The sequence below is a fragment of the Apium graveolens genome, chromosome 11 (assembly GCF_009905375.1).
Source record: "Apium graveolens cultivar Ventura chromosome 11, ASM990537v1, whole genome shotgun sequence".
Lineage (NCBI taxonomy): Eukaryota > Viridiplantae > Streptophyta > Magnoliopsida > Apiales > Apiaceae > Apium > Apium graveolens.
The window spans coordinates 51,198,646-51,220,199 of record NC_133657.1 but is presented as its reverse complement, the minus strand read 5'-3'; the positions used below and the strand labels follow the sequence as shown (position 1 = coordinate 51,220,199).

Below are 21,554 nucleotides of genomic sequence, written 5' to 3'. Positions count from 1 at the left end.
GATCATACCCGGGATCTTATTACTTGGGTTTCCTTAACTTTTCTCAATACATTCTAATCCTTTTATGATCCTCTCTTATAATCCTTTTATTTAAATCATTTTTATCCTGTTACCTTATACTAAATTCTTTCCGTATCTAGTGGATTTCCGGGAAAAATCAAAGTGTTCGGAATTGGATTCTGACGATCTTTATATACACTTATATGTCATATAGAGTGCCAATAAAATCTCAGAATATCCATAAAAGAACCTCTACATAGAGTGGCATGAAAAGTTTTCTCATTCAGCATAATCTGCAAAATCACTATTCATAAGGGTTTCAAAAATTTCCAAAAATTGGGGTTATTACAATAGAGGTGAAGAGAGAAGAAGGAAAAAGAAAGAGGATGGTTCAGAATCACAGAAAAATACCCTACAAATCCAAACCAATCAAACTCAAACCCCTAAGCCAACAAACTTAAACAGTCTACCACCTCTAACCTCTAAGCCTAAATTCTTTTACAAACACACTGCTAACACCATACAGAAAATACCAATCACCTCAAGCTAACTTTCTCTAAAGAAAATCTCAAACCTACCTTCTTTTAAGCCACCAAACAAAACTCATTACAAATATGTTGGAAGAAAACCAAAGAAACTGCAAGTTACCGAGAGGGCCATCTGGAATTGTTTAATTAAAATAATTTTCTACCTCTGAACTGGTGCATCTCAGATGAAGACTACTTTTAACAATTAACTGAAAAAATGGTTAAAATTTAGGTTGTATCATTGAGGGAAGTAAGAATCTACTATCAAGATGGATCCTACACCTTACTTGGCAGGAATTTAATGGATATATTTTCAACCACAGAGATAAAAAGGGTAATAAGCTTACTGAAGGATAAGGATACTGGCACAATGGCATGGAGGTCTATATTGGTTGTATGGTTGATAGTTAGGGAAGAAAGAAGAGCAAAAGAAAAGAAAGAAAGAGAGGAGAGGGAAAGAAAATGTATTGAAGAGATAGAAATGTTTGAGCAAAAATCTAAAGAACTCAAGGCAAAGGGGATGAGCAGAATTACCAAGGATGGACACTTTCTGAACATTAAAGTTGGCAGATTCTCAAGAATTAGAGTTGGTTACTTGAACAATTATTCATTAGATGAGTGGCTCAAGCTTGTAGAAGCTATAAGAGGGACACAAATCATAGAGGAACTGGAAGTACTTGTATAGTTAAAGGACCTCATTAGACAAGAAAAAGACTATGAGAAATTTGTGTGATGTATATACTTATCAAACTCTCGTAATCATTTAATGTATAAAAATTATAATTCTGTCAATTTTTATGTAATGTTATATTGTAGATTGTAACATGGGGTTAGTCTTGTTACCAGGCATGAATTTGTGATAAGCAATCTTCTCACAAATTGGGGGAAATTGTTGTGTAAGACATGCATGTACTATAACAAGATTAAGTCAAATTGACAGCCCTAAGAATTAGTTGTATGATAATCTAAATTTGTTTTTTGAATTGTATTACTTGAGTTTGTAAAAATGTCAAAGATTAGACTGGAGTATTTTTCTGTAAACAATCTCAAGCCTAAGAATAAACTTTGGAAGAAGATCAAGAAGATCACGCCTCAAAGAAATTGTGAAAAAGCTTGGAGTTGAATAAATCTGTTTTAGAAAAAATATTCTAAGTCAAGATATCACGAAGTCACAGATCAAGTCATATAGAGAAGTCATTCGAGAACTCCATAATAACTTATCGAGAAGTCCAAAATAGCTTATAGAGAAGTCTCAGAGATATCAACAAGCAAAGTGAAGACATGAAGATTGGAGATATCGACAAGTCAAATTATCATTAGAGATCTCAGAGATATCGACAAGTCAAATGGCCTATAAGATCTCAGAGATATCGACAAGTCATTTCTGCATTAGAGAACTAAGAGATATTGACAATTCAAAATGAAGATATGAAGATTAGAGATATCGACAAGTCAATTCTCTCATTAGAGATATTAGTGATATCGACAAGTTAAAATTCATATAGAGATCTGAGAGATATCGACAAGTCATTTCTACATGCAGAAGTTTGGAGACCTCGACAATCCAAGTTCACTTATAGAGAACTATGAGATTTTGATAAGCCGTTATACTTATCAAGATGTCAGTTCTCTATACAACAAACTGGAGATCTCGATATGAAGCTCAAATACATAATGCAGACAAGTTAAATATTTAAGATAATCAATCAACAAATGATCTAATCTATTAGATTGAAAAGTCTACAAAAGCAGCTTGAAGAGTGCAAGATCAAAGTCCAAGATTAACTGACAAAGGACAGTCACAAATTCACAGGATTTGCAAAGATACACTAAGACAAAAATGGAAAGCTTTAGAGATAACTTAAGGTGGGTTTAGTACATTTTATTGCATGTTACGTAAACCAGTGTTTACTAATCTATAAAATAAACAGTGGTCCTTTTCTTTTAAATTGTATCGAACAGATAAAGAATTTCTTGTAACTCTCTCAAGGAAGAAGCTGAGTTGTTTACTTACAAAGAACCCAGAATTTGTAGCAAGACGCTAGCTTAATTTTAATACAAAATTAAGTGAGTTTTGAAATACTGTGTGCACTATTTTATTTCAGTTAACATAGTAAACATGCATTTCTAATCTGCTTTGTTAACCATTCAACTAACTTTGAAAAAACCTTAAAAATAACCAAAACACATTCACCCACCATGTGTTGTATTCATTACCTAACAAAAGCTCATCTTTTGCAATCAAAATAAAAGTTCCATTCTTTTCCGAGCTTGGTTCTGAAGAGCTCCCTGGCCTTTATAAATTTAGTACTTCGGACAATTTCTCTTACCCATTCAAAAAGAGTAGCATTTGGAGTTACAACAAGTGTTATGCCATTTAATGCAGAAAATTTTAAAGCTTCCTCAATTATAGTGGCATTGATCTCATATTCCTTGCTATCATGAGTGAACAGAATTACCCCTTTCTTAGAATCAAAAGTCAAATTCTCCCAAATCTGCATGACCTGTTTAAATCAGACCCAAATCTACAGAATTACCCCTTTCTTAGACGGATCAGTAAGAGCATACCCAATATCACTTTGAGCTAAAAAGTCTTGAATCATTTTAAAATCATTAGGAATATCAGTTTCATGGAAAAGGGCTGTTGGTTATAGGCCCAACAGGGCCCACCGAACGAAGGCCCAATATACGGTTAAGCTACTGGGCCGAAGGACCTTCAGGCCCGCGAGACGAAGGCCCATGAAAGCCCAGGCCAAGGCCCACTACTCGCAGACTGTTGGAAAGAACAAGGGACATAACGCCCCCTTTTCACTCCCTCCTTAATGATCTGTAACGGTTGGACATTCAAGGCAGAATTGGGTATAAAAACCCTTGTGAAGTAAGACAAAATATACATACATTCTCGTAAACACTCTGCTATTCTTGTATTATTACCCTACCCTTACAACCAGATTCTGATTCTCACACCGGAGGTGAATCAGAGGTACAAACCCTCGCATTCTCTTCACTTTCGGGTATAAGCCGAAGCCATCTTCCAGGCAGCCGAAGCCTGTTCAAGCTCTCGAAGGAATCTGGGCGTAACATTTAGCACCGTATGTGGGAAATACGAGAGTTACAAGCTGAGAACGAGACCAAGACAGAAACAATTCATGAACATTCACCACCGCCTGGTTTTACTGACAAAGGACAACCGTCCTCCCTAGTCGACAAGGACAGGGTTATTAAACTAACTTCTGAAGAAGAGGCCTTACTCCTAAAGATCCGGGCATAAAAGGCCGCGGAGAAGGGTAAGGCCAAAGTTGATCAAGTTGACAAGGTGGCGGAAGCGCGAGCCAAGAAAAGAGAAGCTGATGCGCTCCGGTTGAAGGCCTTGCAGCTGCAAAGGGAGGAAATTGAACTGCAAGAACGAACTTTGCGGGAAGCAATGCGGGCCGACGAGCCCAGCAGAGCGAATAAGGATAGAAGGGATCGTAGGGTGTATGACGAAGAAGATGAGTCTGAATCTGATTCGCATCCCCGAAGGAAAAGGACCAAACAACCCTTTTTTCTGATTCAGATGAAGAGCCCGATGGATCCCGCCTCAGGCTCAACCGCCTAGAGAAGGCCCTGTTCGGTGATAGAAAGCCCGATCGAGAACCTGTTGTGACACAAGAAATCGAGCTATACCTGTAATAACCCCAATTTTTGGAATTTTTTTGAAACCCTTATGAATAGTGATTTTGCTGATTATGCTGAATAAGAAAAACTTTTCATGCCACACTATGTAGGGGTTCTTTTATTGTTATTCTGAGATCTTATTAGTATTCTATATGATATATAAGTGTATGTAAAGATCATCAGAATCCAAATTCGAACACTTTGATTTTTCCCGAAAATCTACCAGATACAGAAAGAATTGAGTATAAGGTAACATGATAAAAAGGATTTAAATTCAAGGATTTTAAGAGGATCATAAATGGAATATAAAATATTGAGAAAAGTTTAGGGGAAGCCCAAGTAATAAGATCCCGGATATGATCCCTCAAATGATAAACGCGAACAAAAGTTAAGCGAACCATAAAACAAATAAGCGACCAAGAAACAAGCTTGTACAAGAAGCCAAGGATTGTGACATCATCAAACCACAAGACAAAGACATGTGGCAAATGGATGACATAAGAAAGGTGACATAAGCATGACAAGTGAGATTGTTTTGTTGGTTGATTTGTAGCCAAGCATTATTTACCATGGTAAATTCTAAACTAACCAAGCTAACAAAACACCACACAAATACACCAAGCAAGCAAAAAAAATCATTTCCTCTCTTTTCTTCATGAAGCTCTCGGCTTCTTTTATAGAAAAAGGGAAGTCCAAGCTCCTCCACTTGCTAATTTACAAGGTAATTATCCTAGCTTCTCTTAGTTAAGTTACATACTTCTTAGGAATCTTAGCTTCAAGATCCTTTCCTAGAATTTCCTATAAATCATTCAAGAAGATGGTGAATAGTACTTTCTTGAAATTAATTTGTGTGTTCTTGATTTCTTTGAAAGATCAAGCTTGTAGGAGGTTAGATTAAGGCTTCCATGGGCATTCCAAGGATCTTTCATGGATTAAAAGCTTCAAGGAAGGTATAACTCTTCATGATCTTAGTCTTAAGTTTTGTTGTTTGGATTTCCTAATGTTTAGATGATGGGTTAGTGTAATGGGTGTGTAATCATGTTTAGAGCTTTGTTTAGTAAGTGGTTTTGTTAATTTTGGAGTTAGGTTTGATACTTGTTGGATTTAAAGTTCTTGGCCACATTTTTGACTTGGTTTAGATGAATAAGTTGAGATATTGAGTTATGGTTGAATGATATTGTATTGTGGTTGAATGATGGTGGAATGGTGATGATTGTGGGTTGTTTGTGAATTGAATTAGAGTTGTACGAAATTGGTAATCGCGTAAACATAGCCGTCGTAATGTCCGATTACCCTAGACTGTTTTTGTTCTTAACATTAGGACCCGCGAACTCACTGTTAGGTTTTGACCATTGCCATGATTAGATAGTTCATGTTACGAGCTTCGTTTTGATATGTGGTTCGTTTGAATCCGATGTACGTTTTAGGAGAAACGATCGTTTTAAGTAACGGCATTTCGCGACCGAACCATTACCCCTCGCCTTAATTTGAAACCTTGGTTAAGGACTTTAAATGACTAATTGGAGTATGAAACAATTATGTTAAGTGGATTAGGCAGTTGGTAAGGTACTTGCGAAAGAATCGCTTTAAAATTCTTAATGGTTAATTTATTAAAAATGGTGGAGCCGAGGGTACTCGAACGACTTAGGTGATTCGTTAAGCATAGGAGTGACCATAAGCGAACGTTAGGGTTCAATTGGTTAAATCTAGTTTCTTAAGCGACCGGGATTTAATTCGAACTTATGTTGTTGTTCATAGGTTATCGGACCCACTCTAAGCTTAAGTCTATCCGGGAGCACTCATGCAAGTTTTCTACCCGTTATACTGTTGTGGTGATGTATATATATATATATGCATTATCTTGTGATAGATGCATTTTGGTTAATTAGCAAATTTTGCGATATATTGAAGCATGCTGAGATGCTATATATATGCATGTCTGTTTCGTAATCTGGTTATCTATCTGTTGATTTCAATGCTTATAAGTTGCATAATACCTATGCTAGAGATAAGCAGTAGTTGCGTATATCCTTAGGATAGGGGACCCAAAGGTGAACATTTTCTAAAACCGGGAGTCGATGTTCCCGAGTATATTATATATATATTTATGTATATATATATTGATATAGTTCAAAACTATTAATCGAATAAGGTTTATTCGATAGCTTTATTTTATTTAATGAATATTATTCTGAATATTCATTCGAGGACTTATGACTCCGCTTATTTATTTAATGAATATTATTCTGAATATTCATTCGAGGACTTATGACTCCGCTTATTTATTTAATGAATATTACTTTGAATATTCATTCGAGGACTTATGACTCGGTTTATTTTATTTAATGAATATTAGTTGAATATTCATTCGAGGACTTATGACTCTGTTTATTCTATTTAATGAATATTAGTTTGAATATTTATTCGAGGACTTATGACTCGGTTTATTTTATTTAATGAATATTAGTTGAATATTCATTCGAGGACTTATGACTCCGTTTATTTTATTTAATGAATATTATTTTGAATATTCATTCGAGGACTTATGACTCCGCTTATTTATTAAATAATATTCTTTATTTTATTAAAGAATAATGTTTCGATAATCAAACTTATTTTCGATTATTCAAATAAAGATAGTACTTTCGTATAAGTATATCTTTGGTTATTTAATATTCATTTCAAGTATGAGTTGTAAAACTTCTACTTTAAATTATTTTGATAAATATTATCCTTTATGAGAATATTATTTAAATAATAATATTCAGATATTCTCCAACATATCGGGACTGATTTATTTTATTAAATCAACATTACTCCAAACATTCTTAAAAATGTTTTCGAGTCTTCAAAATAATTTTAAAAGTTAGAGCGGATCCCAAAACTCATTTTTATATTTAAGATCTTCCTTTCGAAGGGGATTTAAATACTCGCTCAAAACCTGAGGGATCCGTCTCAGTGGTGTATTTTACATTCGCAATGAGGTTGCTGTTTTGAGAAACATCTTGATTACTTGCCCATCGTTCGGGAAGTAAGTTCATCTATTTGAGTCGGCATAAGCAACATGGGGTCAATGGGCGTCCATGAAAGCGTAAGTGGCTCAGTGGGAGTCTATCAAGTGCGTAAGTGACTGAGTGGCAGTCCAACATAAGGTCCTATTGCGTCCAGGGTGATGACCAGTGGGGAATTCGTCCATCTACTAGTAGAAAATGTTACTTATTGGTATCTTTGCCTGATCAGCAAGATATCAGGTTTATGCCAAGGTTTTCTCCTTTCCAAATTCATTGGATATTACAACTCTGTTTATAATTTTCATAACAGAGGTTTTCAAGGAGTGTATGAAATGTATATATATAGGTGTGTATATATATATCAGGACTTAATGAAGTATCTCGTAACTTCATTATTTATAATGATATTTCAAAGATTGAATCTATTCAAGTCTTATCTTGTAGTCTCGTCAGTGTGATGAACTTTTGAAACTAATTATAACTTGAACGGTGGTAGTTCAAGTAGTATTCGGAAAAGATATAAGTATATTGGAGTATCTTGTAACTTCATCTTTTCAACTTATATCTGGTTAATGATTATCTTATGCATGACAAAGATTTTCACAAAAACGTTCAGACAAGGTTAGATATATGAGATCACCTTGCAACGATATTTTCATACAGTTATAAACTGGAACTCTGTGTATATTATGCATGGAAGAGGACTTCCAAGATTTTGAAAAGTATATATATATACATATATACTGAATATTTTGCGACTTGGTCGCATTAAGATATCAACTTGGTTCATTTCTTCTTAACCAAGACTTTCTTGAGTACTATGAGAATGCTCATATATTGTTAATTATTATACATATTATTTCGGTAGGCTTGTTGCTCACCCTTGCTTTCTTCTTTCATTACACAACAACAGATAGACAAGATGAACAGGATCAAGCTCCCAATTCGCGAGCGGATAGGAAACGTTCCGCAGTTTCCTGTAGGCGTTGATATCGCCGTAGCTGAGGTAGGAACTACCAATAGGCTAGGTTTTCAACTATTGATGTACGAGACTTATGTATATTATGAATTGTAATAATGGCAAAGAATATGTAAATTTATTCAGAAACCCTTTTGAGGTGTAATGACTTATAATTGTGGAATAAAATGACTTGTGTTATTTTTGGTATTCATCTCTGAGACTATAACTTATGGTGTGTGTGTATACTGTGGGGTCACATTACGCAGTAGTTGGTTGACTGTTAAGATTAAGTATTGATAAGGGAAATGGAACTCGTGACAACCCGAATCCCCGACCCCGGATTTGGGGGTGTTACAGAAGTGGTATCAGAGCCAAGCGTTATAAACCTCAGAGATGATATGACGTTAAAATAATAAGTTCACTAATATAATAAGAACTCTTGCCAAGTTCATAGTCGGGCTACCTAACGTAGTACTGACAGTTAAAACCCTTAGGGGAACCCTTATAAATATCGTGATAGAGGCGTAGTTCGTTATCGTATATGGTAGCGGGACTCCTAACCCTGAGGTTGAGGTGCAACAACGCGATGATATTTTATTAGGTATTGGACATCAGATTGTGGATCCGATAGAGCGTCCTAACACGGGACCGAATGATGTTCATATTGAGGATGTAGCGGTTAAGGATGTTGTCCTAGAAGGGATTATTGCTGAGAAGGATGTCGTGAAGGATCCTGATAAGAATGAATAAAGGACCACTGAGGAATTGATGACCATGGTTAGGGCGACTACCAGAGGTAGGATTGGTCGGTCACTACCGGAGGTTCGTTCAAGTTTGTAAAGATAATAGCCCCTTTAACGCGGCTTACTCGTAAGACTGAGAAGTTCGAATGGATAGAGAAATGCAAGAACATCTCTTAAGAACTGAAGCAAAGGTTGGTGACGACCCCTATGTTGGCGTTGCCAGTGGAAAAGGAGACTTTGTGATTTGTAGTGACACTTCGCATAAGGAATTAGGGTGCTTCTTATACAGCACAAGGTAATCGCGTACGCGTCAAGACAATTAAGGGAATATAAAATTCGATATCCCCACCCATGAGCTTGGGCTTGTGGCAATAGTTTTGCCCTAAAGATTGGAGGCACTACTTGTATGGAGCGAAGTGCGAGATTTACACAAGCCATAAGTGCTCTAGTGCATTTTCACGCAGAAAGAGCTCAACATGCGCCAAAGGAGGTGGTTAGAGCTAATCAAGGATTATGATTATGAGATTCTTTATCATCCAGCGAAATCCAAAATGGTGGCTAATGCCCTTAGTATAAAGGAGAGACTCAAGATGAAAATGCCTTTGGGAGAGTTGATAAGAGATTTTGAGAAAATGGAAATAGAAGTGAAGGTAACCGGAGCCGGTACCGAAACGCTGTTTGAGATTGCAATACAACCCGAATTATCGAAATAGATCATATTGTGCCAAGAAAAAGTGATGAATGAAGGCAGAAAGTCAATGACTGGAGAAGATATTAATACAAAGAAAGATGATAAGGGAATAACGAGGTATTCTTATAGAATTTGGGTTCCAAACGTTTAAGAGCTTAAGGACTGGATCTTAGATGAAATCCATAGCTCGAGGAATAAGATTTAGGGCAAACCCCGAATGTGATAGTCAGGGAGGTTGCCATTAAGAAAGAAGGAGCCCATAACATAATGAAGTGGAAAACAAGGATTTTAACGTATAAGATAACCCCAAGTATGGGAGAAGGATGAAACATTTCATACTAAGGAAACAGAAAGTCGAGTAAGGAAAGGAGACCCGAGACGGTACTCCTATACGGCAATTCATGGACCTGTCTAAAAAGAACTTAGACTATTATCCCCAACCACCACCCTGAGGAGAAAGTGTGGTGGGAAACTCTTTCAGGACCTTTAAGTCGCTAAGCTCTCAGAGTTCCAAGGAACAAGCGAACCCAGTAGAGGCGAGAGCCTGGCTAAAGAAAATATAGGAATCATTTGAGATTCTAAATGATGGACGAATCACAAAAGACTATTTTTGTCACTTACCCTCCTAAGAGAGAGGCCACCCGCTGGTGAAAGACCAAGAAAGGCACGGAGCCAGAGGTTAGAATAAACTGATTAAAAGTTAGTCAATTGTTTTCGGGAAAGTAATTCCCAAGGTTATGGAGATAGTGTAAAATCTTTAGAGCCAGAACAAAGGCGGACGAGTATGATGAAATATGAAGCTAAGTTGTAAAAGTTGTCAAGATTCGTTCTGATGACAAGAATCCCAGAACGATGTGATGTTTGAAGTCAATGATTAGTGGGTTCATGAAATAATGATAAGAGAAAGGAAAATAAAAAGAAACTGAAGTGGAAAGGAATATAAAGGCAATAGAGTTTGAGGAATGATAAGGGAGTTGGGTATGAGGAAACCCTAAAGACTCGTAGCAATAGAAATAGAAAAGTATGTAATCGTCAGGATGAGGGTGATTCACCATGAGTTAAAGTTGATGATTGAAGGAATAAGAGATACATATATTTTATCCCCTGTAAGTTGGGAGGATTCGAGGAAACCTTGAGATAGTTCGAAGGATAAATAATGAGACGCGGATAGACTGAGGAGACAAGGACGTAAGAAATTAGGAAAATTGGATGAAGGAAGTGACCTTCAAGAATGTGAAGTGTAAGACCGGTGGCTTGATACCCAGAAAGGGAGACGCCAGGTATGAAAGATATCCCAACATTGAGAGGACTGTTGAGATAAACAACAAAAGTAAATAAGGAATTATTAAGAAGAAGTTCACGTTGAACACAACCAATATCTTCCAGAACATCCTTGTTATCGTTACCAAATTAGGCAAGAAAAGCGGATAACCGTTGTTATCTTTTGGAGGCCATATTGATTGACCTCATTTTGAATACAGATGTTATTGTAAAATTAGGCATATACTATCGAGGTGGGAATGATTGAATAAGACACCCTCATCAGGGATATATGACTTGATTTATCCATGGAAGGATGCATGTACTTTTTCTAAAGGTTGAATTAATGATAGAAAATCGGTATAAAATGAATCCTAGGGGAATGCATAAAGGTTGGCATTTCACCCTTAATAGGGATAGTATGAGTTTGACGGTATGAATTGGAAAGGATTAAGGTAATAACAACCTTTAAGAATCAGTGGAGAAATTTTTCAGAAGTATATAGACAATGATTCTGGTATTAATAAATGGTATCTTGATATGCCCTGTATCTAGAGAATACAGGAGGAATGATTCAAGGATAACCTTAGAGGTTTTACAAGGAGAAAGGTAATATTCAAAATTCTTAAGAATAAAAATGTTGATAAAGGAAATATGACGTAATTATAATGATGCCAAGTGGGGCACGTGTTAAACCACGAGAAAGTATGGATCAAACCAGTAAAGGTCGAAATTGTTCAGGGCAATTAGGACCTAAGATAAAAGATGTTCTAAGTATGATTGAGAGTCAGTCGTGACAGTGATTAACCTCTAAAGACTGAGGCAATAACTTATGGAAAAATGGTGATATTTTTTTTTATTCATCAGATTTTAAGGAAAACATCTTCACATAAGCAGTGATTGAAATGAGGTAGAAAATTTATTTGGAGGTGGTTAAAATGACATTGACTGTAAGGAAATTTTACTATTAGGAAAGGCCAAAGAGGATAATTATAGACGCTTGTGCCAAAGGAATACAGTGATGATGGTTAAAGCTGTGAAGGTTGTATTATGGTTTGGAAGATTGACATTCCTTCTGATGACTGTGCAATACCCAACCGTAATAGTAGTTGGTAAAGGTTTAACTCGTGTAATCGCCATGAGCGGGCTATCTATCTCAGAAGGTACTATCTTGAGATAAGCCAGGACCATGTTTCAAAAAGGACTAGACGAACCTTTGAGTTAAGTCTTCTATTTAAGGCATATGATTAAGAATGGTATTAACCTACTATTATTGCTTTGATTGAAACTCTTCTGTAATTTTATCTTCTTCATGTCATGAAAGTACGTCAGAATTTGGAGTGTTCTTCATGAATTATAAATGGTGATTATGTTAACTCCTTAGAAGAATTCTATACGACATGTATGGACTCCGTATGGTTAGATATTAAGATTTCATGGAAAGTGAATGACGACAGTAGGTCAGTGGTGGACCATAGTAATGCAGCAATGATTCTGCGAGTAATGAGCTGATTACAACCGTGAGAGTTGTAATGGAATGGATGTTGAGATTGAGTACCACTAATCGGGTCGTGTTGACGTATAAGTTATCTTTGATAGAAAAACTAGGTCGATTATTTACCTATTGAATATTTATTCCTTCTTATCAATAGAGAGTCGTATTACTATACGAGGAAGGTTGCAGTGCAAGCATAGAATTCTAGAAACGATGATGTCTAGAATGAGATCCCAGATTCGATTTTCGATATCGAGGGAGTTTCAAAGGTGATTGTGTATAAGCTCGAGGAAGAGCATGGGTCCATAGAATGATGGACGGAATAGCGAAAATATTTAGGCATGTGAAATACGATGCTATAATACTTGATGTTGATATAAATACATATATGTTTTGTTCTCCTATGAAAAACCTCTATAGTTTAGAGGTAGATTCCAAACCAGATATTTTATGGCAATAATTTTTTTTACGTATATACAATTCTCTTCAGTTCGTTCTTTTTACTTCTTTTCATTTCATGTAAGATGAGAAGAACAACCCTTCCAGAAGGGGAGGTATGGCCGAATGACTATCTATCTGTGTGATAGAAGCCTAGTAGGATATCACATGTTGTTTAATTGCTTGTCAAGTACTAAAGGCTGGCCACCTTCTGTACTAACTATGCAATAGAACAAGTGTTCATGATCATAGTGATCTCTCAACAAATTCCTTTACTTCTATATGATTGATCAAATTTTGGAAAATAGAAACAGCTGAAAAAGGAGTAGTAAAGTTATGGTGGTATTTGGAATGGAAACACATTCGTGATACTAAGGTTGACGTGGTTATTAAAAGGTTATAGAACGCTAACGAGCAAAAGTATAACCAGTATAATATTAGGAACGGAAGGTAGTAGCGATTACGAACTGGAAAAGAATGGGTATTGAGAAGCAAAAGCTCTAATGCTAAAAGCTATAATGAGAGTCTGTGCAATAGACTTGAAAGAATTTGGAATGATCACTTAACGCGGATTGAGTTTTCTCACGATAATAGATCATATGTCATTATCGATATGTCGCCTTATGAGATCCTTGAGGGAAGACAATGTCGATCTCCCTTATGTTAGGATGAAGTTGTAGAGCGCAAGATGCTTGGACCCGCAGTAGTCCAAAGGACCAGGGATATAATAGATCTAATCAGAGGACGGCTGGTAGTAACTCAAGATGGACATAAGAGGTATGCTGATTTGACTCGAAAGGACAAAGAGTATGAAATAGGGGACCTAGTAATGTTATAGGTATCCCTTGGAAAGGATTGATGAGGTTCGGAAAGAAAGGAAAGCTAAGTCCACAAATTGTTGTACCCTTGGATATATTAAGACGTATTGGGAATTTAGCATATGAGCTAGCCCTACCCCCGAACATGTAGCAAGTCATAATGTGTTTCACGTATCAATGTTAAGGAAGTGTAATTCGGATGCCAGATAAATAGGGGCATATGAGCGCATAGACATGCAACCAGACGTAACCTACATGGAGCAACCCGGAAGGGTTATAGATTGAAAAAGGAACAAGTGCTTAGGAGAAGGGTTATCAAACTATTCAGAGTTTGATGGAAGAACCACAATGTGGGAAAATTTACTTGAGAGTTAGAAAGTGCAATGCTAAGAAAGTATCCCTATTCATTTTCTATCTGATTCCGGGACGGAATCCTTTTAAGGAGGGGAGACTGTAATAACCCCAATTTTTGGAATTTTTTTGAAACCCTTATGAATAGTGATTTTGCTGATTATGCTGAATAAAAAAACTTTTCATGCCACACTATGTAGGGGTTCTTTTATTGTTATTCTGAGATCTTATTAGTACTCTATATGATATATAAGTGTATGTAAAGATCGTCAGAATCCAAATTCGAACACTTTGATTTTTCCCGAAAATCTACCAGATACAGAAAGAATTGAGTATAAGGTAACGTTATAAAAAGGATTTAAATTCAAGGATTTTAAGAGAGGATCATAAATGGAATATAAAATATTGAGAAAGGTTTAGGGGAAGCCCAAGTAATAAGATCCCGGATATGATCCCTCGAACGATAAACGCGAACGAAAGTTAAGCGAACCGTAAAATAAATAAGCGACCAAGAGACAAGCTTGTACAAGAAGCCAAGGATTGTGACATCATCAAACCACAAGACAAAGACGTGGCAAATGGATGACATAAGAAAGGTGACATAAGCATGACAAGTGAGATTGTTTTGTTGGTTGATTTGTAGCCAAGCATTATTTATCATGGTAAATTCTAAACAAACCAAGCTAACAAAACACCACACAAATACACCAAGCAAGCAAAAAAATTCATTTCCTCTCTTTTCTTCATGAAGCTCTCGGCTTCTTTCTTAGAAAAAGGGAAGTCCAAGCTCCTCCACTTGCTAATTTACAAGGTAATTATCCTAGCTTCTCCTAGTTAAGTTACATACTTCCTAGGAATCTTAGCTTCAAAATCCTTTCCTAGCATTTCCTATAAATCATTCAAGAAGATGGTGAATAGTACTCTCTTGAAATTAATTTTTGTGTTCTTGATTTCTTTGAAAGATCAAGCTTGTAGGAGGTTAGATTAAGGCTTCCATGGGCATTCCAAGGATCTTTCATGGATTAAAAGCTTCAAGGAAGGTATAACTCTTCACGATCTTAGTCTTAAGTTTTTTCATTTGGATTTCCTAATGTTTAGATGATGGGTTAGTGTAATGGGTGTGTAATCATGTTTAGAGCTTTGTTTAGTAAGTGGTTTTTTTGATTTTGGAGTTAGGAGTGATACTTGTTGGATTTAAAGTTCTTGGCCACATTTTTGACTTGGTTTAGATGAATAAGTTGAGATATTGAGTTATTGTTGAATGATATTGTATTGTGGTTGAATGATGGTGGAATGGTGATGATTGTGGGTTGTTTGTGAATTGAATTGGAGTTGTACGAAATTGGTAATCGCGTAAACATAGCCGTCGTAATGTCCGATTACCCTAGACTGTTTTTGTTCTTAACATTAGGACCTGTGAACTCACTGTTAGGTTTTGATCATTGCCATGATTAGATAGTTCATGTTACGAGCTTCGTTTTGATATGTGGTTTGTTTGAATCCGATGTACGGTTTAGGAGAAACGACTGTTTTAAGTAACGGTGTTTCGCGACCGAACCATTACCCCTCCCCTTACTTTAAAACCTTGGTTAAGGACTTTAAATGACTAATTGGGGTATGAAACAATTATTTTAAGTGGATTAGGCAGTTGGTAAGGTACTCGCGAAAGAATCGCTTTAAAATTCTTAATGGTTAATTTATTAAAAATGGTAGAGCCGAGGGTACTCGAACGACTTAGGTGATTCGTTAAGCATAAGAGTGACCATAAGCGAACGTTAGGGTTCAATTGGTTAAAGTCTAGTTTCTTAAGCGACCGGGGTTTAATTCGAACTTATGTTGTTGTTCATAGGTTATCGGACCCACTCTAAGCTTAAGTCTATCCGGGAGCACTCAGGCAAGTTTTCTACCCGTTATATTGTTGTGGTGATGTATATATATATATGCATTATCTTGTGATAGATGCATGTTGGTTAATTAGAAAATTTTGTGATATATTGAAGCATGCTGAGATGGTATATATATGCATGTCTGTTTTGTAATCTGGTTATCTATCTGTTGATTTCAATGTTTATAAGTTGCATAATACCTATGCTAGAGATAAGCAGCAGTTGCGTATACCCTTAGGATAGGGGACCCAAAGGTGAACATTTTCTAAAACCGGGAGTCGATGTTCCCGAGTATATTATATATATATATATTTATATATATATATATTGATATAGTTCAAAACTATTAATCGAATAAGGTTTATTCGATAGCTTTATTTTATTTAATGAATATTCTTCTGAATATTCATTCGAGCACTTATGACTCCGCTTATTTATTTAATGAATATTATTCTGAATATTCATTCGAGGACTTATGACTCCGCTTATTTATTTAATGAATATTACTTTGAATATTCATTCAAGGACTTATGACTCGGTTTATTTTATTTAATGAATATTAGTTGAAAATTCATTCGAGGACTTATGACTCTGTTTATTCTATTTAATTAATATTAGTTTGAATATTCATTCGAGGACTTATGACTCGGTTTATTTTATTTAATGAATATTAGTTGAATATTCATTCGAGGACTTATGACTCCGTTTATTTTATTTAATGAATATTATTTTGAATATTCATTTGAGGACTTATGACTCCGCTTATTTATTAAATAATATTCTTTATTTTATTAAAGAATAATACTTCGATAATCAAACTTATTTTCGATTATTCAAATAAAGATAGTACTTTCGTACAAGTATATCTTTGGTTATTTAATATTCATTTCAAGTATGAGTTGTAAAACTTCTACTTCAAATTATTTTTATAAAGATTATCCTTTATGGGAATATTATTTAAATAATAATATTCAGATATTCTCCAACATATCGGGACTGATTTATTTTATTAAATCAGTATTACTCCAAACATTCTTAAAAATATTTTCGAGTCTTCAAAATGATTTTGAAAGTTAGAGCGGATCCCAAAACTCATTTTTATATTTAAGATCTTCCTTTCGAAGGGGATTTAAATACTCGCTCAAAACCTGAGGGATTCGGCTCAGTGGTGTATTTTACATTCGCAACGAGGTTGCTGTTTTGAGAAACATCTTGATTACTTGCCCATCGTTCGGGAAGTAAGTTCATCTATTTGAGTCGGCATAAGCAACATGGGCTCAGTGGGCGTCCATGAAAGTGTAAGTGGCTCAGTGGGAGTCCATCAAGTGCGTAAGTGGCTGAGTGGCAGTCCAGTATAAGGTCCTATTGCGGCCAGGGTGATGGCCAGTGGGGAATTCGTCCATCTACTAGTAGAAAAGGTTACTTATTGGTATCTTTGCCTGATCAGCAAGATATCAGGTTCATGCTAAGGTTTTCTCCTTTCCAAATTCATTAGATATTACAACTCTGTTTATAATTTTCATAACAGAGGTTTTCAAGGAGTGTATGAAATGTATATATATATAGGTGTGTATATATATATCAGGACTTAATGAAGTATCTCGTAACTTCATTATTTATAATGATATTTCAAAGATTGAATCTATTCAAGTCTTATCTTGTAGTCTCATCAGTGTGATGAACTTTTGAAACTAATTATAACTTGAACGGTGGTAGTTCAAGTAGTATTCGGAAAAGATATAAGTATATTGGAGTATCTTGTAACTTCATCTTTTCAACTTATATCTGGTTAATGATTATCTTATGCATGACAAAGATTTTCACAAAAACATTGAGACAAGGTTAGATGTATGAGATCACCTTGCAACGATATTTTCATATAGTTATAAACTGGAACTCTGTGTATATTATGCATGGAAGAGGACTTCCAAGATTTTGAAAAGTATATATATATATACATATATACTGAATATTTTGCGACTTGGTCGCGTTAAGATATCAACTTGGTTCATTTCTTCTTAACCAAGACTTTCTTGATTACTATGAGAATGCTCATATATTGTTAATTATTATACATATTATTTTGGTGGGCTTGTTGCTCACCCTTGCTTTCTTCTTTCATCACACAACAACAGATAGACAAGATGAACAGGATCAAGCTCCCAATTCGCGAGCGGATAGGAAACGTTCCGCAGTTTCCTGTAGGCGTTGATGCCGCCGTAGCTGAGGTAGGAACTACCAATAGGCTAGGTTTTTAACTATTGATGTACCAGAATTATGTATATTATGAATTGTAATAATGGCAAAGAATATGTAAATTTATTCAGAAACCCTTTTGAGGTGTAATGACTTATAATTGTGGAATAAAATGACTTGTGTTATTTTTGGTATTCATCTCTGAGACTATAACTTGTGGTGTGTGTATATTATGGGGTCACAGTATGCAGTAGTTGGTTGACTGTTAAGATTAAGTATTGATAAGGGAAATGGAACTCGTGACAACCCGAATCCCCAACCTCGGATTTGGGGGTGTTACAATACCGACCCCCCCCCCCCCGGCGAAGAGAGACAATTCCCTAAGATGAGCGAGTTCAATGGGAAATGAGACCCCAAAGACCACTGTGAAAAATATGAACTCCTGATGGTTGGAATGGGCCACAATCATATTATGTTGTGCAAAATGTTCAAGACTTATCTCAAAGGGTCTGCGTCGATGTGGTACAAGTCCCTAAAACCTCGGTCCTTCGGGTCCTACGAGCAGTTGAAGAGGAAATTTTTAAAGTACTACTCGCACCTATGCCGAAAGGCGAAGGATACTGAAGCCCTGGTCCACTGCAGACAGAGGGCGAATGAAGAGCTGGGGGATTATCTCGCTCGGTTCAAGGAAGAAGCAGGGATGGTCACTAACCTGGACAAAATCAAAGTAATGGGCTTCCTAACGGCGGGGCTGGACCCCTATAAAGGTAAAAAGCTTCGCTCATCTCTTTACGATTTTCCCCCAAAATCCATGAATGATATATATGTAAGAGGAGAGAATATTCGCCGAAAGATGGAAAGTATTGGGGGGTATAAAGATTCAAGAAGAGACGACCGATCAAAGCCAGCCGACAAATATGAAGGCTCAAGATCAGGATATGACCGAAGGGATAGCAGGAAAGAAGGAAGGAAAGAAACGGATCGTGAGGCCGAACGGCGGCGAGATAGAGATTCGGCCGTATTCACCCCTTTGAATGCGCCGACCTCTAAGATTCTCCATAAGATCAAGGGCAAACCAGGATTTGTTCGCCCCGCCAAGATGAAGGTCCCGAACCACAAGAAAAACCCCGATAAGTACTGCAACTATCACAGGGACAAGGGGCATAACACTGATGAGCGCTATCACCTTAAAAAGCTCATTGAGCGCATGATCAAAGACGGCGAGCTTAATCAGTTCGTCCGAGATCTGAGAGATAGGTTGGGGCCGAAGGAGAACCAAGAGGAGGAGGTAGAGGCCGATGAACCAGAGCGAAGGGACGGGATAAGAGGCGAAGTAAAAACTATATCTGGGTGAAGCATCCTGGATAAGGATAGTAAGACAGCAAAGAAGAAGTATGCCCGACAAGTGTACAACCTGTATCAGTTCGGACAAGCAAAGCCTCATATGCCCATGACCTTCAGGAGAGAAGACTACGAGGATGTCATTTTCCCGCACGAGGATCCTCTAATCATCAATCCTATCATCGGGCATAATAAGATATGGAAAGTAATGGTGGATACAGGCAGCTCGGCCAACAAACTGTTCCACAAAACCTACTGCAAGATGAACTTGACCGGAGAGCAACTAGAGCCCTGCAACGAGGCTCCCCTTTATGCCATCGGAGGGCATCCCATTCAGTTCAAAGGAACGATTACTCTACCAGTCCTCCTAGGCAAGTTTCCATATACCGTCAAAAAGCTGGTGAAGTTCTATGTAGTTCGGATCGAAAGCCCGTACAATGCAATATTCGGTAGGCCCTTCTTATCGACCTTTGAAGCAGTGGAGTCTATACCCCACCTTAAACTTAAGTTCCCCATTGAAAAAGGGGTAGGAGAAATGAGGGGCGATCAGAAAACCGCCCGAATCATAATGCTCGAAGACCGTGAGAAGGATCAGGAATACGAAGGACCGGATGGAACCGGGAAGAGGAAGCGGGCAGAGTCCGAACCCAGCGGAAGCCGGGAAATATTGAACATCGAGTTGGAGAAATTTGGGGCCGATCTCTCGAGCCCGATCGTCGAACCCGCCGCGGAGATCGAAGAAGTGGAATTGTACGCGGGCCATTCGGGAAAGATGGTTTGGATTGGAAAAAACATGGGGGCGGATCTGAAGACAAAGGTAATAGCTGTCATTCAGAAATACCATGATGTGTTCGCCTGGGGGCCGGAAGACATGCCTGGATTGGATCCCAAGACAGCAACGCACTGCTTGAATTTGCAGCCCGAGGCCAAGCCGGTAAAGCAGAAGAAGATGACATTTGCAGTCAAATGACAGAAGGTCATAGAGGCCGAAGTTGAAAAATTGTTAGAAGCCAAATTTATCGAGGAAATTGAGTATCCCGACTGGCTAGCCAATGTGGTGGTCGTCAAGAAGTCAAATTGGAAATGGAGGATGTGCGTAGATTACACGGACCTCAATAAAGCATGTCTGAAGGATATGAGGTACTTAGTTTTTTGGACGCTTTTTCTGGTTATCATCAAATTGCTATGAATGATAGGGATGTGCCCAAGACAGCGTTCATAACTCCGAAGGGGACTTATGCTTATATTAAAATGCCTTTCGGACTGAAGAACGCTGGAGCCACATTCCAGCGAATGGTGAACAAGGTCTTTAAAGAGCAGATCGGAAGGAACATGGAAGCATATATGGATGATATGATAGTAAAATCACTATTCCAAGATCATGCCGAAGACTTAAAAGAATGCTTTAAAATGCTCCGAAAGAACAACATGAGGATCAATCCGAACAAATGTACCTTCAGAGTCTCTAGTGGCAAGTTTCTCGATTACATGGTCAACGCCCGGGGAATAGAGGCGAACCCAGAGAAGATCGAGGCAGTTATTAATATGGAACCTCCCAAATGCATCAAAGACATCCAGAAATTGACAGGCCGGCTCGCCGCCCTTCGGCGTTTCATTTCCCGGTCAGCCGAGAAGGCACTCCCCTTCTTCGCTGTGCTCAAAGGGTCAAAGAATTTTGAATGGGGGCCTGAATGTCAAAAGGCATTCGAAGAAGTAAAAGAATATCTTACAAAGGCACCACTCTTGATGAGGCCCGATCCGAAGGAAACCCTTCAGCTTTATCTAGTCGTGTCCGACAGAACTCTGGGGGCCGTCCTTGTGCAAAACTACGAGGGCAATCAGCATCCCGTGTTCTACGTGTCCCATGTCCTCAAGGATGCAGAGACAAGGTACCCCAACACCCAAAAATTCGCATATGGGTTGGTTATGGCCTCCCGAAAATTGCGACATTATCTCCAAGGCCGGACGATCCAAGTTGTCAGCAGCCAACCTCTGAAGAAGATTTTGACTAGGCCCGAAGCCTCTGGAAGAGTCATAGTATTGTCCATCGAACTCGGGGAATTTGATCTCGAGTACGTTCCCCGAACGGCAATTAAGGCCCAGGCTTTGGCCGACTTCATGGTTGAATTCACATTCTCGGGTCCGAAGGATCTTTCACCTGATGAACAACTAATCCGGA

General features: G+C 37.5%; 1 protein-coding gene across 1 annotated transcript; it reads left to right on the top strand.

The window, feature by feature from the left end:
• Positions 1-18,551: 18,551 nt before the first annotated feature.
• On the top strand, positions 18,552-19,388 carry LOC141695494 (uncharacterized). Its single transcript, XM_074499735.1, has one exon. It carries the CDS (start codon positions 18,552-18,554, stop codon positions 19,386-19,388), a length of 837 nt encoding a protein of 278 aa, XP_074355836.1.
• The last annotated feature ends 2,166 nt before the right edge of the window (positions 19,389-21,554 follow it).